At 43.8% G+C, this 15,737-nt stretch overlaps 1 protein-coding gene across 1 annotated transcript in view; it reads left to right on the forward strand.

Moving 5' to 3' along the window:
* Positions 1-14,760, forward strand: part of LOC139687644 (glutaminase liver isoform, mitochondrial-like) — a 59,235-nt gene extending 44,475 nt beyond the window's left edge. The window contains exons 11-15 of the mRNA XM_071584884.1: positions 4,577-4,753; positions 7,868-7,999; positions 9,247-9,401; positions 13,839-13,979; positions 14,511-14,760. Of these exons, the coding sequence (XP_071440985.1) occupies positions 4,577-4,753; positions 7,868-7,999; positions 9,247-9,401; positions 13,839-13,979; positions 14,511-14,760 (855 nt within the window). The remainder of the gene's footprint in view (positions 1-4,576; positions 4,754-7,867; positions 8,000-9,246; positions 9,402-13,838; positions 13,980-14,510) is intronic.
* Positions 14,761-15,737: the final 977 nt, after the last annotated feature.

The following is a 15,737-nucleotide window of genomic DNA, read 5'->3' on the forward strand; positions in this document are numbered from 1 at the left end:
TGTTGTAACGGGAAGGATATTTGAGATGATTTCCTTATGCCTACCTCAATATTGTTCTAAATGTGACATCTTCACTTAAATGGCTGCCCCACTGAGGAACTGAGGTTGCTGGACTACCTTCGTTAAAATTCCACAAATTTTGGTGCGGGTGACCATGCCAGGGGAAATTATTGTTGCAAAAAAGCTGCATTACAGGTCATCAGAACACTCACACCCTTCCACTGTATGAAGGCCATAGTCCATGGGAAGGGCTTTGAATATGTATCTAATAAAAGTAGTTGTTGGAGTTCTTCGAGATCATGGGCACCCCACTATTCACTCTAAGGCATTTTTCTTACTGGTTTCAGGAGATTTGCTTTGACTAGCACCTTTCCATTTCAGTGGCAGTAACGTGACTGTTTTTCAATTTTGGTGGTTTTTAGTATTTACCTGCCTACCTTTTATATTTCCAGTTAAGATTGCATTTTTCAAATAAAAGCTAGAAAACAGAATTATTGGAAAAAGTTTTGAGACTTCAGAGTTACTATCAAAGTTGAAAAGGATAGTCTGTTCACCCTGATCTCACCAGCACATGCCAGTTTCCTTTCTCTAACAAAATGATTTAAATTTCAATCCACAATCCCATAATCATTCACTCACAGGCATAGAATAATCTGCTTTAATTTCTAATTCTGTAATTCTTTTGAATTTTGCAATGAAGTGCAATTTATGAATGCATTTTTAAGTGGTATGAATTTGCGGCTGCGGAATCTTTTAAAGAGAAAACTCATTGCTACAGGGTTCGTCCGGAAAATAAGTGTACTGAGCTCAGGAAAAAAATTTATTGCACTTTTACATATCTTAAGCTAATATTCCTCAACATAGGACCCTTGTGAGTCGATACACTTGTTCCAGCGGCGTTCCCATTCCTGGAACGCTCCCGCGAAGGCATCATCGGGAACCTCTCGAAGACTCGTCGTCGACCTCTTCTCTGCCCTCCACGAACATCTTGTGCCACCGAAAGATCATGTTTCTGGACATGGCTGACTCCCCGTAAGCCTGGTTAATCATACCGACAGTTTCGGTAGACGATTTCCCAAGCTTTACCGCAAATTTGATGGAATAACGCTGCTTCGGCATCGCGTTCCGTGACGTGGGTCGAGCGTGGAGGTTCGCGTTAACAGAGCTCCTCACTACACCACAGCTCAGAGCCAACTGCCTTTTTCAGCGTCGCTTGCCAACATACCCCCCTCCAATTGCAGCCCGTCAGAGCGGTGCTGGGCATGCCTGGAGCGGCGCGCCCAGCCCAGGAGTCAGTACACTTATTTTCCGGACGAACCCTGTATGCAATCATAGTGTTATAATACAATATGAATCTTTATGAAGGAGTCTCTCAATTGAGAGAGTAATCTAAAAATGTGCTTGAGTATGAAACTCTTTGATTGTGTCTGCCACTTTCTGAGGGAAAAATGCATAAGCATCTAGCCATGTACTTGGAAGGATCTTTGTTTGAGAACAGCCTAAAGAAACGAAGAAAAGTTTTAAAATAACAAAAATGAAAATGTGTTTTTTGGTACAGTCAAATGGAACTGAGGCATAAAATGAATAATCATTATCTCGATTATTATCTAAGGATGAAGATGATTTAATGCTCTGCAAAATTGGAGCTACAGACCAAGGAATTTTCCACAAAAATATTTTCTTACTCATTGAAATGTGAATATAATTGGTTTTTGAAAACAGAGGCAGGAAGGCAGAGTACTTTCAACTTACGTACTGTATAATAAAGTTTTGATAATCAGGGCATTCAATTGAAGTAAAAGGTGTATTTCAAGAGTAATGTTTCAGGTACCTTGCCCTGTCAAAATTAATTAAAATTTCAAGTATTACGGGGATCGAGATGGTGCGGGGGCTAACGTACTGGCTTCCCACCCTGAGTTCAAATCCCAGTGGTGTTGAATATTTTTCAGAGGTATCGCGATCCCTACTTGAGGTGCATTGTGGAGGGCACTTTGAGTAAGTACGCTGTCCGTTGGATGGGACGTTAAACTGCGGACCCCTTGGCGCCTTTCGTAAAGAGTAGGCTAATGCCGACGCCGGGTTATTCTCCACCCTTCATCCTTTCCTGTCCATCCCCTATGGCGCAAATGACCTCAGTTATTGGTTGCCTCCCCTCAAAACTACTACTACTTCAAGTATTACTGGGAAACTGGCTTATTACTACTGAATGGCATATCACTCTATTTCCCAGCCTATGAGACACACTGATTTTCAGGTTAGAATTTATGAAAAGCACTCAGATCAGCAAAAAGGGTCTAAGTATTTTGATGTTCACCCTTAATACCAAGAAAATTGAATTGTTGCATTAAGTAATTAGTTGCTGAATGATTACAAACACTTAAATATTGTAGAATCTCAGAAATTTATCATCACTGGGACAAAAAGACTTTCAGCTGCATTGTTTCAATGTTCTTAAGTGAAATTGGTGAATTCAAGTTTAAATGCAATTCTGCATGACAATCTTTCCTCTTTAGAACCTATGAAATTATTATCGTTTTAACTTTGTATGCAAGCCTTAATTTCTGTTATCATTTTGATATTACGGTAATTTATATAAAAAGCAACCATTTTCAATGCCTTAAGAAACTTTCTCGCTACATTTGTAAAACCTTATTATGACGAACTCAGTAGCATATCAATATTATTTGAGGATCTAGGTCAAGAATCACCCACGGAGCCAAGGTTAAATTATAAATTAAATTTCTTGCATCAATGGGAAGAATGTCTCTTTAGCAATGATATTGAAAATGTATTATTTGCTCCATTGTACTTTGGTAGGAGAGATCATGTCTCATGTCTCCAACTATGCTGGAAGGGAAAAGTGTTTTGAGTTGAGGGTAGTCTGGTGTGTAATCAACCCCTGCCACTCATCCTAGTGGTGGCTTGCAGGGTACGATATAAATCAAATCAAAATCTAATACTTAAGGTTGAGTACTTTTTGACTTCAAGTTTATCCCTAGAGATAAAATGTACGATGTTCTCATATGTGTGTATAAGCAAAGGGGCAACATCCCCAGTAGCACAATGTGTATTAAGTTATTCAGTAGCACCACAGTGAGATGTAACTAAATCTTCTATGTTGTATAAATTTATGACTTAATTGGGAATGTTTTTAGGAAATGTATTATGAAATATTGGAAATCTGTTGCTTACTACTGACTCAAAACAATGACATAGAAATTTAATTAAGGCCACTATTTACTATGACTGGTACGGAATAAAATACTTAATAGTAGGTATTTTTCTGGAGATTTGGCTTGCCCTTAAAGGCCAAAGTATACCTGTGTACCTCCGGCCCATATGATGTAGGCTGATTTTAGAGAACAGTTTTGAGTAAAAAAAATACATCTCATGGGCCACGAAATACAGTATGTCATTCTTACTAACACAATAAGTAGATGATCACCAACAAAATGTCTATTATTATTTATTATTATTAGGTAATCTACCGGTTAAGGTAGGTTTTTGGATGGACGTAATTACTAAAATGTCTACTATATATGGAAATTATCTACTACATATTTTTCATGCATGATATTGAGCTATTGCTCTTATTAGTCTGATTAACTGATTTCATGACAAATATTTTTATTTACATGTAATTATTTCAATATTTCCAATGTTTTGTAATAAATTTGAAAGGCCTCCTGAGAAGGCATGAACATTTCAAATTCTCAAATTGCTTTTAATTGTTCCTGAAAATTTCGAATCAGATATTTACTGGTATAAAATTTGTATTTTATGTGAAAGAGGAATATAGCGTGAAAAATGTGGCCAATTAAATACTTTATTATCATATTATATTATCATAAGATGCAACTAAGAATATCTGTTAAATATGAGTCCTACCATTGTTTTTTACTTGTATTGTTTGAAAATGCCAAATATGGTTAATATAAGTAGAATTTATGGTATGAAATAGTCTGATAGCTTTTATTTGAAATGAGAATCTCTATCATGCTTCCTTGACATAATTTATGAAGAAGCTTCAAATTGAGGAGAAACAAGTTCTCGTAGTCACCACACAACACATTAATTTGTGGAGGAGAGCCAAAAGCCAAATAATTCTCTTCATTCAAAGATTATGTTTAATCGGCCTGTTATTGGGTTTAGGTTTAAAACCCCATCACTGAATTAAAATAAGGGAGGGAAAAAATTGCCTGGTTTGACACAACTGTGCACTGAAACATTTTCTACCAACATTTATATTTTTCTTATTTTCCCAAACAGTTGAATTACGACAATCACGGGAAGTATATTCCCCATTGGCCGCCTCAAGAAAGGAAAAGCCTCTTGTAATGGAGTGCTCTAATATTAATAGATCTAGTTGCATTATATTTATGGAAGTCGGACAAATTAGAATACATTGCCCCACTGCCATTCCCACCTACCACGCTACCTCTCCTCTGCAAAACCATTTATTTTAATTTTGCCCGTCGAAAAAATAATAATACTATGGATTTATGTCAATGATGACGCCCTCAAGGGTGAAAGTATTGTCGGGCGCGGCTAACCCCGTTTCCCCTGTCTGCCGCAGTGCTGCTCGATGGAGAGCAACTGCGACTGCCTGTCGGTGGTGGCAGCGACGCTGGCCAACGGCGGCATCTGCCCAGTCACGGACGAGAAGGTGCTGAAGCCGGACTCGGTGCGAGACGTCCTGTCCCTGATGCACAGCTGCGGCATGTACGACTACTCGGGGCAGTTCGCGTTCAAGGTCAGTTCCCCAACGTGGTAATAGATGTCAGCCAGAAGAGAAATGTTCTCGGAGAACTTATAACGTGAAAGAGTGGCCCTGTTTGTTGCATTGAGCTGCATCGTGACGACACGACTTGTTCATCTCCGTGGTATCAGTTGGTTTTCAGGAAGGGGGACAAGTTCGCTGCTGGCAGTATTTGCATTTAGGATGAACCGGGGTATCGTTGATCATCACGGGTTCTCATTACCCCTCGGGTGACAGTCTAAAATTAACGAGGAACTTATCGCGCCCTCCCCCTCTTCTCTTTTCTGCTCATCGACGTACAAACAAATACGCGGCAAATGCTGCTCTATTCTCCGCGATGAAATTACCTCATCCACCCTAAATAAACTTAATTCAACCTTATCCACATCTCCTGCACCTGAAAAAAATTCCTCACATTCCACACTTCCTGCAACTTCAGCCCCTACCTTCTACTTAGTCGAATGTTCCACCTCTTTCTTTATGTCTTTCCCTCTGTAATCATCAATAAGCATCGTTATTCCATCTCATCCCCTGGTATATACTCTTATCCCCTCATATACCGCTTACCATTGCCGAACTTTCGTTAGCTCCCGTCCAATTTCATTCATTGAGGAGAGGGGTGCATTCGGTAAAAAGACTGGCGGGAAAGAATGGATGAAGTCCTGGTGATTGCTTATGCGAAACTTGAGGTATGATGCGATGTCACGTGTACGAGGGCGATTGAAAAAGTAAGATCCTCTCTTTTTTTCATGAAAAATCACATTTATTCTCAACTTTGTTAACATCGTAGGAAAGGCTGAGCATTTAGCTATTTTTCTACTCTGTCGTCAGTTGGGTTCGTGACGCGGCGGGAGAAAGGTACGACGCCGGTATTAAAAAGCTGCTTACAAGGATGCAAAAAGTGATTGATCGTCAAGGCGACTATGTAGAAACATAGCTAAATGCTCAGCCTTTCCTACGATGCACACAAAATTGAGATTAAATGTGATTTTTCATGAAAAACAATAGGAGACCTTACTTTTCGAATCGCCCTCGTAGAAGGACGGGCGAAGTTTGCATTTCGGCTGGTAAATTACACTGCTGAAGGTGAAGAAGTGGAAGAGAAATGAATTTGAAGAGAAAAGTTCCATTGGTAGCCCATTAGAAATCTCTAGGGAAATAATTTTTACGGGAGGTATTAAGCATGACTTCCTCAGTTCACCTCCAAATGTTGCCGAAAGTTGTTCTTGTGCTAACGCCACCATCTTGAGGAAATGGCGACCGAATAAAATTTTATAAAATATTATATTTACTTAATTAAAAGTAAAACTTCGGTTTTCGCCATGTTGAAGAGAAAAAGAATGCCAATTCACTGAAAATGTGCATTTATTGAAATTTTAATAACAAGTACTTGAAATTTATGATCAATGTTAACATGCCAAAGCAAACTTCGAACTATTTGTTAAACGGCTTTAATACTTTTCCCCAATAAAGCCAAGAGCTTAGTACACTGGATAATGGAATTGTTTCTAATGGCGCATTGAATTTTAAAAATTCATCGATCGAGAATGATCGAGATCATCATCGAGAACGATCACTGAAGAGTCCTCGAGACGACATCCCATTACGATCGGTGATTAAAAAATAACAAACTTACTCCTGTTATCACATTAAAGTCGACGACACCAGAATTTATTTGGAAGAATATTACGGTAATGGCTGCCACCATTTTTTCTTCTGGTATCTTTTGTGCGAAGTGAGTGAGTTGAATTAAACACTCTCCGCAATAATCATTTCTCTAAAACATTTTTCCTTGGCCATTTTAGTTATTTTCTAGCCTGGAGGGAATGCAAAGGGATGGGAAAAAATTGGCGAGTTCTGAGAGGACGGAAGCTGGCGAAGATGGGACAGACTTTGGATCTGGGTCGATCGAATGATGTCCGTGTGGACTTGTGAGCGTAGGAAAATGTGGAAAGGGGCTTTTTGGTTATGTTCATGACTAATAGATTGGCGGGTCGTTGAAAAGTGACTGGGAGACATTTTTATAATGAGTTATCCGTGATTTTGTGGTCAGTCAGGATGTATACTATTTAGGAGACCGAGTGACTGGGCCGTTGATGATTTAGATGGTGAGGGCGTGCGGTTATTACTTTGGGCAAGTTTATGCGCGTAGTGTTTTCTCTTTAGAAAGGTCTCCGTGTAAAGGAGAAATCGCTGAGATCAGAGACGAACTTGTCTCAACGGAGCCTCTCCTATTTCAAATTCCGTGGTCGCGGTCGGGAAATGAATACGAAAGAGAATGTTGGTATGAGATAGATAGCAGCTGCTGCATTGGAGGTATCGCGGGTTATTTGTGGGTTTTGCGTGGACAGAGTAGTGGGATGTTTGATCGGCAGGGGATACGTTGACTTATGGAGATGACATTTCGGGTAGCGAGAAATATGCAGGGATGCAAAGACAACAGAGGAGGAGCCGTCAAGGTAAGGAATTAATGGATTTAGGCAACAGTAAGTGAGTCAGATCGCGTGGGGTATATTAGTGGTGGGATCGAATCTCTCTCCAGAAGGAGGCAATCCTCCTTTTTCTCAAGAGGATGATAGGTATGATGTAATTAAGTATATGAGGCTAGGATTACTCCATCATCAGAGGATGATGATTTACCCTGAATGACCCGACCGGCAGAGAGATAATGAGCACGTGGCGTAATGATTGATAAAAAACATGGCATCTTGCCGAAAGGAACTAAATATGCATTATCAAGTACGCAACTTCTTAAATCTCCACAAATGGTATTTATATGACTGATTTCATAGCAGAGCGATAGCATCAATTAAATTCCTTGATGCTTTGGGATCGCAAGTCTACACCTCGTTAAAATTTGCTGAACTGTACTGACTCTTGACTATAATTAATTTTCTGTCAGAGCTTTCTTAAGATGGTTTAAATGCAACTAGCTTATTTTTCTAATAAAATCGGTGATGATAATGGGGCGTGGTAGAAGCAACAAATACTATATACTTAAAAGTAGTGAAATCTTTTGGCATCCAGCGTGCGCGCGGCGCGAGATGGGCTCGCCATCCAGTTGTCCCGTGAGTGGTGGTGGCCTCTAATCGGAGACCTTTTTTGCAGGTGGGCCTGCCGGCGAAATCCGGAGTGAGTGGTGCCATGCTGGTGGTCATCCCCAACGTGATGGGCATCTGCACGTGGTCCCCGGCCCTCGACTCACTGGGCAACAGCTGCCGCGGCGTCCAGTTCTGTCAGGTGGGCTCGGGTTCCCGCGTGGGCGTGCGATGTCGTGGGGCGCGGCGGGGGACCGCGAGGTGGTACCCGCATGCGACTCGTGCCGTCCGTCTCTCTCCCCGGGATGGAAAACAGAATGCCTCCCGTCAGATTTTCACTGGTTCCACCTTTCAGAGGACCTAACTCAAGGAAGTCGCTCGCACCGAATCCGCAGTACTCTCCCATATTTTCAGTTCACAGTAGGGAGGGGTGAACCCAGGGGAGGAGGCTCAGGAGTCGCAAACTGTGTCATAAAAATGTGCCAAGGAGGAGACTTGACGGCAACATTAAACGACCTTTAATATTGAGGAAAGTTTTGGTAAAAATTTTCAATATATTTATTGGTGCGAAAAATTTGAATGATTACATTTACTTTATATTCATTTTTATATCAGTGAAACATAATTTATCTTTTTACTATAGTTTGCAATGTGGCGACAATATTTTCAAAATAATGCTAGATAAACATTTTACGTTTTAATACATCGTTTGTAATTGATTCAAAATGTAAATATCCTCACAACATGTAAGAATGAAAAGGTTGTGAGGGTAAAATTAGTTGGTCCGGATTCCTTGGGTGTGGAGGAGAGTCATGGAGTGATGGTGGGCAGCCCTGACTAAGGCGTTTCCATCCATCAGACACACATCAGGTAAAACAAGAAATAGTGTTCTGGGCCGAATTCAAAATGTTACGTCACGTGATGGGGTGCGAGAATGGTCCGGACGACGCCGAGGGGGATTGTCCGGCGCGTGCCCTAGGCTAGCCGAGAGATCCGGTCGTCGTATGGGAGATCGCCCCATTCGGATGGCAGGATTGTCCCGCCCACATCCCTTCTCCCGAATCCATCTGGATCCGACCTCGAACGCACTCCCTTTTGGATATTCTCACTACGCACACGAGGGCTCATGGCTTGGTCGTCTCGAGGGAATATGATTAATTTAACGCTACGCGGGGCCAGCGGTTGTTCGGTTAAGGATTTCAATGACCCCGTGCGAATCGGTTCCGCACGTCCGCCAGCAGCCACCCCGGCCATCATTTTCAGGTCCACGGGGAATACCTGCAGGAACCGGGCGGAGGGCCTACAAAGCTGCAAGTGCCAAAAAATGAACCGGATGGGAGAGGGACTTCGGGAGATATTGCCGCAGAAATATCAGTGCCGATTTCGCCTTTTTGTTATTGGGAGTCAATGTTGTGGCATCTTCCTGACCGAAAGTTTTTTCTCTCCTAGGAGATCGTCAGGGAGTTCAATTTTCACCGCTATGACAACTTGATGCACGCCACCAACAAGCAAGACCCGAGGCGGCACCGCTTCGAGACCAAGGGCCTGAGCGTAGTCAACCTGCTCTTCTCGGCTGCCAGCGGCGACGTCACCGCCATGCGGAGGTGAGTGGATGGGAGCAGCCGTTCGCTGGCCGCTAGGGTTCTCTGCGCTGGTGAATACTCGGGTTTCATACCACAATCTCCTATTTGAATGTCGCGTATTGTAAAAGTGTAACAGTGAAGGATGATAAAGTGAACACATGTTGGCTGTTAAAACACTCGCATTACAAACGGGCTTCAATACCTTTCACAATTACGCATCTACCTCGACAGTCATCTTTGCCCATATGTTTCTTAGCCATCATCTTGTAATCTCCCGGATTTTACTGTCGTAGTTTGAAAACGCTTCTTTTCTTAACGTAATTCTTCTTTTTAATACTCCTACTATACTCTGGCCACCATACTCAAAAACACTTACTAAATATACGAACTGTTTGCCTGTTCCATTCAATTTTCCCCGACGTAAATGGCTATTTCACCCTTCCTATTTCTTAAGAACTTTGAGTAAACGTGAATGAAACCGAATATCTGGTAGAGGAGGAGACGTTACGGATGAAGTATGATCTTGTGCTTTTCTGGCGAATTGCTGTGGAAACGGCTACTCGGGTCTTCCACCGGATCAGTGCTTCCATCGATGACGCCAACGTTTCGGAAAACGACTTGTCATCGATGGAGGAACTAACTATGTTGAAGACCCGAGTAGCCTTTTCCACGACGTTAAATATATTCATCTGTCCCCGGCATCCATGAAGGTAGTTAAATAGTTTTAAATGTTCAGTCTCCCTTATTCGACCATCCAAAAGGAGTAAATATGACGTAGAATGCTTAGTTCTCTAGGCTGGCGGAGGAGTTAAAATGCTTTATGGGGTCTTACATTGTAGAGTTATATCTAAGGAAATAAATAAGAGAATCCTGCAAACGAGATAAAGGTGACTTACGGGGCAGATAGCTTGGCTGTAGAAAAAACGCCTGAAAGTGAAGTCTAAGCTCTGGATATAGAGGAAGGGCATTAGGAGAGGGTACAAGATATTCAGGTTAGAAAGGAAAAATTGAAGACATTGGACAAGTGAGGGACGTGGGTCAGTGGCGTAAAGAATCGAGAGACGATATCTTCAATGGAATGTCTATGTTTGAAGATTGAACGATCAAAGGTGGCCAAGAACCATCTTAGAATTGCCACCAAAAGGCAGAAGGAAACGTGAACGGTCTAGGAAAACGTGGAGAGAGCGGAACTAGCCTAAATGATGAGGGGTCGAGGATTGGAACAGAAGATGATTGCTATCACCGAGGAGACTGGAGATAAAAATAAAGGGCAACCCGGGAGGGCCGTTGAAAGTAATTACATTTATCAAGAAAAGACAGTAATCCCTTTCAACAGATGTTTCAAGCAAGAGAGAGAGATCTTTATTAGGCCAAACTCCTTTTTTATAAAAGGGAATAACAACATATATTTCAGCAAGCTGTGGAATTCACCATTTATAAAGATCAAGTTAGCATAATAAAAAATATATCATTTGCATAAAAAATAATTCATTTAAAAATATTAATATTTATGCCATCGACTTGTAAATTCTTGAGAGAAACAGCACCTGGTCAGGGAGCTTAGCTGATTGATTTATGATTATTTTTTAGTACTCTTTAATCTGGTACATTGTCTTTCCTTTGAACCCATTCCACAGTTCCATGATATTGCATTTAGCGTTTGAAAAATATGATCCATAAAATATGCGCTCAAAGTATTTCTCAGAGCTGCATGTGGTTTTTTTTCTGTTCAACCAACGTCACCCTTCTCGAATTCCTCCAACTGTGATGCTGCCCAATTAGTATTATGTAATAATTTCTTAGTAAATTTGGAGTATCGTAGAATTCTTTCACGATAGGTGAAATGAAAGCCTATAGTTAGATGAAGCCTAAGAAACATCGACTTGCAAAGAGCATATATATTTGTCATTGCTTCGCGTTTGCGGAGAGACTTTGAATGCTGAATGAGGAACTGAGAATCACAATGATACATTCGTAACTAAGTTGGAAATATCTCATATTACAGCAGTGTATAAAAAGAGACTTTTGAATCGCGGGGAATAGATCGTGAGTTGTTAGAGTCAAGTCTAGGCCGCGCCGTCGAGTGTCCTGTGTCGGGCGAATGGGAACGCGTGCGTTGCATCATGGGAGGGAGAAGTGGGGCCAGCGTCGGAGTGGCTGGCGGTGGGCAACATGAGACACGCAAGATAGACCGAATTTGGTGCTCAGGGCGAAGTATGTACTTTGATTGGGATATTTTTGGTGAAAAATTAGACAGTGCGAGAAATGATGACAGTGCGAGGAGACCAGTGTATTGCGCCCTTAGCTGACCGACCATCGCCTGGTCACTATACAACTTGGAGGACGGGAGCGCGCAGCGGGTTGCGCGACACCAGGCGCGTCTCGCATGCCCTCCCGTATCGGGGTAGCGGCGGAGTGGAATGGGGGGGGGGGGGCGAAGGTTCTCTTCTGCAGGTCGGACATTAGAGAGGCGAGGGAGGTAGACCGCGACTGACTCGAGGATTCGCTATGATTCGGCGCACTCCACCGGAAAACGAAATGGCGCGACAAGGATATCCAACGATCGGGAATACGAGAAGCTATGCGGAGCAGGTAGCGGGAAGAGAGTGGTCTAGATCTATATACGAGGATGGCCTGAAAGACATTCGACTTTTGGCCTGGAAAAATATACTACCTACACGATGGGGTCAGATCCCAAATCCTCTTCAAAGTAGGTGCGCCCCTTACCGCCTTAATAAGGAGTTGTTTCAATTCGGTCGTAAATTTCGAACCTATTGTTGGGACTATATCGAATGTTTTGGAATATAATTCCTCGTGATGTGATAAACTTCCTTCATATGCGCATTGCATCGTGTATATTCCGCGTAGTGCGAGGGTAATTTGAAAAGTTCTCGGATTGGAACAGAAATTTATTTATATATATACTCTGCAATCCACCACCAGGGTGTGTGGCAGGGGGAAATAAACGACTTACCTCAGTAAAACTTTCATTTATTTTCAATGTAGTCTCCCTGTACACTGATACATTTAGTCCAGCGTTGTTCCAATATCTTCATCCCATCTCGAAATTTAGATTCCTTCGGGACTGGTCTACTTATGCTGTTAGTTCTATGCTTAAATAGAATCTTCGTCCTCCGGGAAAAATCTTGAGCTTAGTATAGAGATGGAAATCTGATGGAGCCAAATCAGGCGAATAAGGTGGGTGTGGCTAATATTCCTATCTTAGTTTACGTATTTTTGACATGGTCATGACACTTGTGTATGCGTGCATTGTCTTACCGAAAAATGACTTTCCTCCTTGTCAAACCTGGCCTCTTTTCGTTTATTTTTTTCTGTAGTTGGTCCAGAAGTTTAGCTTACTATTTTCCAGTAATTGTTTGACCAGTGGGAAGATTTTCAGCGGAATCCCTTTCGCATCCTAGAAAACTGAAGTCACCACTTTTTCAGTCGACCGTATCACCTTTACTTTCTTTGGTGGTGGTAAATCATGTTTCTACTGCTTTGGCTACTCTCATGTCTCTGGGGTATACGAGTATTAGTGGATCCAGGTGTCATCTGTGGTCACAGACTGGCGTAAAAAACCTTGTTGGTTGCTCTGAAAACGGGTCAAATATTGTTTGGAAAATTCAATTTGATGCATTTGTGATCCTGCGTCAAGAGTCGCGGTACCCATCTAGCGGATAATTTTCTCAATCCAATGCCACTGTTAAAATGTGATATGTCCGTTCAGATGACATTCCTTCAGGTTCAACGATTTCTCGCACTTTCAGTCGGCGATCCTCCAAGGCCATTTAATGCACTTTTGCAATAATTTCTGGGGTTGTGGCACATTTTGACCGACTACTGCACGGATCAACATCTAAGCTGTCCCGGCCAAAGGTAAACTTGTTGCTTTACTTGGCAACAGTTGAATATGAAGGAGCAGAGTCCCCCAGAGTGTTCTGAAAGTCAGCATGAATTTCCTTTGCTTTCATACCTTTATTTACGAAGTATTTAATTGCTGCTCGAATGCCAATTTTTTTCATCTTCACAAATCACTACAAGGGAACAACAGCTGAGAGACTCCTTCACTAATGATCACTTCCCCCAGCAATGACACGTTTCGTGTTTACTCATAACGGATTACCTATTACTTCGCGGGAAACTCGTTGCGCTTGCGCTGACATCTGGTGGTGATTCCGAAAACCTTTCAAACTCCCCTCGTATTTGAAAAATTCAGATTTATTAAAGAAAAACTATTTTTACGTGCTTAACTTGGCTGTTGAATCAGATCATTAAATAATGACTTGTTCCATCCAATGCTGCGTCTTGTTCCTCTTACGGCTGCTAGCAACAGCTCCGGCGGAATGGCCATCCGGGGGCCGCACCCCCCGTGCCTTAACCTGGGCCGCCATATGGCGTACCCCTGCTCCCTGATAGTGGTGCCACTCCTGATTGAGCGTGTGTGTGTTTTGACAGGCACCGCCTCTCCGGAATGGACATGACGTTGTCCGACTACGACGGCCGGACGGCGCTGCACCTGGCCGCCGCCGAGGGACACCTCGAGTGCGTGCAGTTCCTGCTGGAGCAGTGCGGGGTCCCACACGACACAAAGGACAGGTAAGCCGAGGCACTTGCTCCCCGAGGGAACGAGTGAATGCCATTTTGGATGGAGGGGGATCCTCCTACTGAGGCAGGGGGCGCTGGAGATAACGGGCGGTATCCATTTCGGCGCCGGAGGGCCTGTAGTGGAAACACCGAAGCCTTGTTTCCTTTGCATCTCCGTAATTTCAATTGAGTTTGGACGTGTCATTGGAGATAACACCTGAAATGCATAATTAATATAGTTCAGTTCTTCTAGCTCTTGTTTGTTCTATGGAATGAATGTCCTAATGAATTGGGATCCTCTTTAAATACTTTGATCAGGAACGGGGATGAATTATCATTAATAATAAATATTATCAGGACCTGTCAGCGGCTACTGGTCACAACACGGCTTCACGACCACGATGTAATACAGACCCGAAGGTAACAGACTCAATAAGGAGCTGTCCTCATCTCCAGGCCTCACCATGCGAGTGAGGGAGCCACCCGTCCCTTCGCGTTGGCCTGTAGGCCCCCGCCAACCCCTGTCTCTCCATGTGTCCGCAGGTGGGGCAACACCCCTAGCAAGGAGGCGCAGACGTTCGGCCACGCCAAAGTGGTCGAGTTCCTGGAGCAGTGGGCGAAGGGCAAGAGGAGTGGTGATGAGGAGGAAGGCGAGGGGGAGGCGGAGGACTCGTTCCCGCCGGCCCTGGAGACGGCGGGCGGGGCAGGGGCGGCGTCGGCGGCCTCGCCATCCCCCGCCTCGGACATCGTCCTCGACGACCCTCGCGGCGCCCCTAAGGGCCAGCTGCCGTAATTGACCTCCGCCCCCACCCGCCCTCCCTCTCTAGTCACCCAGTATCCCCTCTCCCCTTCGTCCCCCCCTACTCCACCCATAACGCACGGAAGTCACCGGGGGCGATACCACACGCGATCGCGATCCCTCGGAATAAAATTTGTCCTAGCGTGTTTAGACAATAATTAGCCTTTGGGGAGTGGACGCGTGCGCCCGTAGTTTCCCTACCGGGGCACCCCCCTCCGCTCCCCTTGTGGCGGATGTGATGTGCGGATGACAATTGCTCTGTCGAATGATTTGTCTTGCTTGGTTGTTCTTCTTTTTCGAGAATAGGAGGGAGGAGGTATCGCCCGCACTTTGGTGGGAGTTAGTGCCACACCCCTCCCTCCCCTTTCCACAGCCGCCTTTCCCCCGTTTTCCCGCCCTCTTACCCCGCCGCGCCTTGCACAGGGGGCGGAGTTTGGCACGCAGGAAGGGTGGGAGGGGTGTCGAATCCCATCAGAATGTCGCCGCGAGGGCGGGGCGTACTCCCGCTCACTCACTCTCTCCTCTCTGCTCGGGCGATCACGCGGGGCTCGTAGTTGGGGGTTGTTTCCTCCAGGGGGGTTCGCCACATGGGTCACAGGTGGCTCAAGGGGGAAGGATGGGCGGAGGCTCCTGGTTTCCCTCTGCCTCTTCCAAATTTCCATATTGCATTGTCGTCGCTGCCTTCGGTCAGTCCGCCGAGACTCTTGAGGGTGCTCTCCCCCTCCCCACTGCGTGTTTCCCACCCGCTGCCGCGTCCCTCCATCTCCATTCAACTTTCCTCCCGATGTATTTTTATTTTTGAGGAAGAAGAAATCCACCGCGTGGTATATTTTTATAGATAGTTTATTTATTATCATGTGTGCATTTTTATTTTTAAGTATTCATAGAACTTCGACGTGTTTCCCATTTTAATTTCCCTCCATAATACTGCGTTGGCTTATCTTTTTATCGGCAAAGCTGCTTCGGAGGAA

This window comes from Hetaerina americana, unplaced genomic scaffold (assembly GCF_022747635.1).
Source record: "Hetaerina americana unplaced genomic scaffold, ioHetAmer1.1.p SCAF_2, whole genome shotgun sequence".
In the NCBI taxonomy this organism is placed as follows: domain Eukaryota; kingdom Metazoa; phylum Arthropoda; class Insecta; order Odonata; family Calopterygidae; genus Hetaerina; species Hetaerina americana.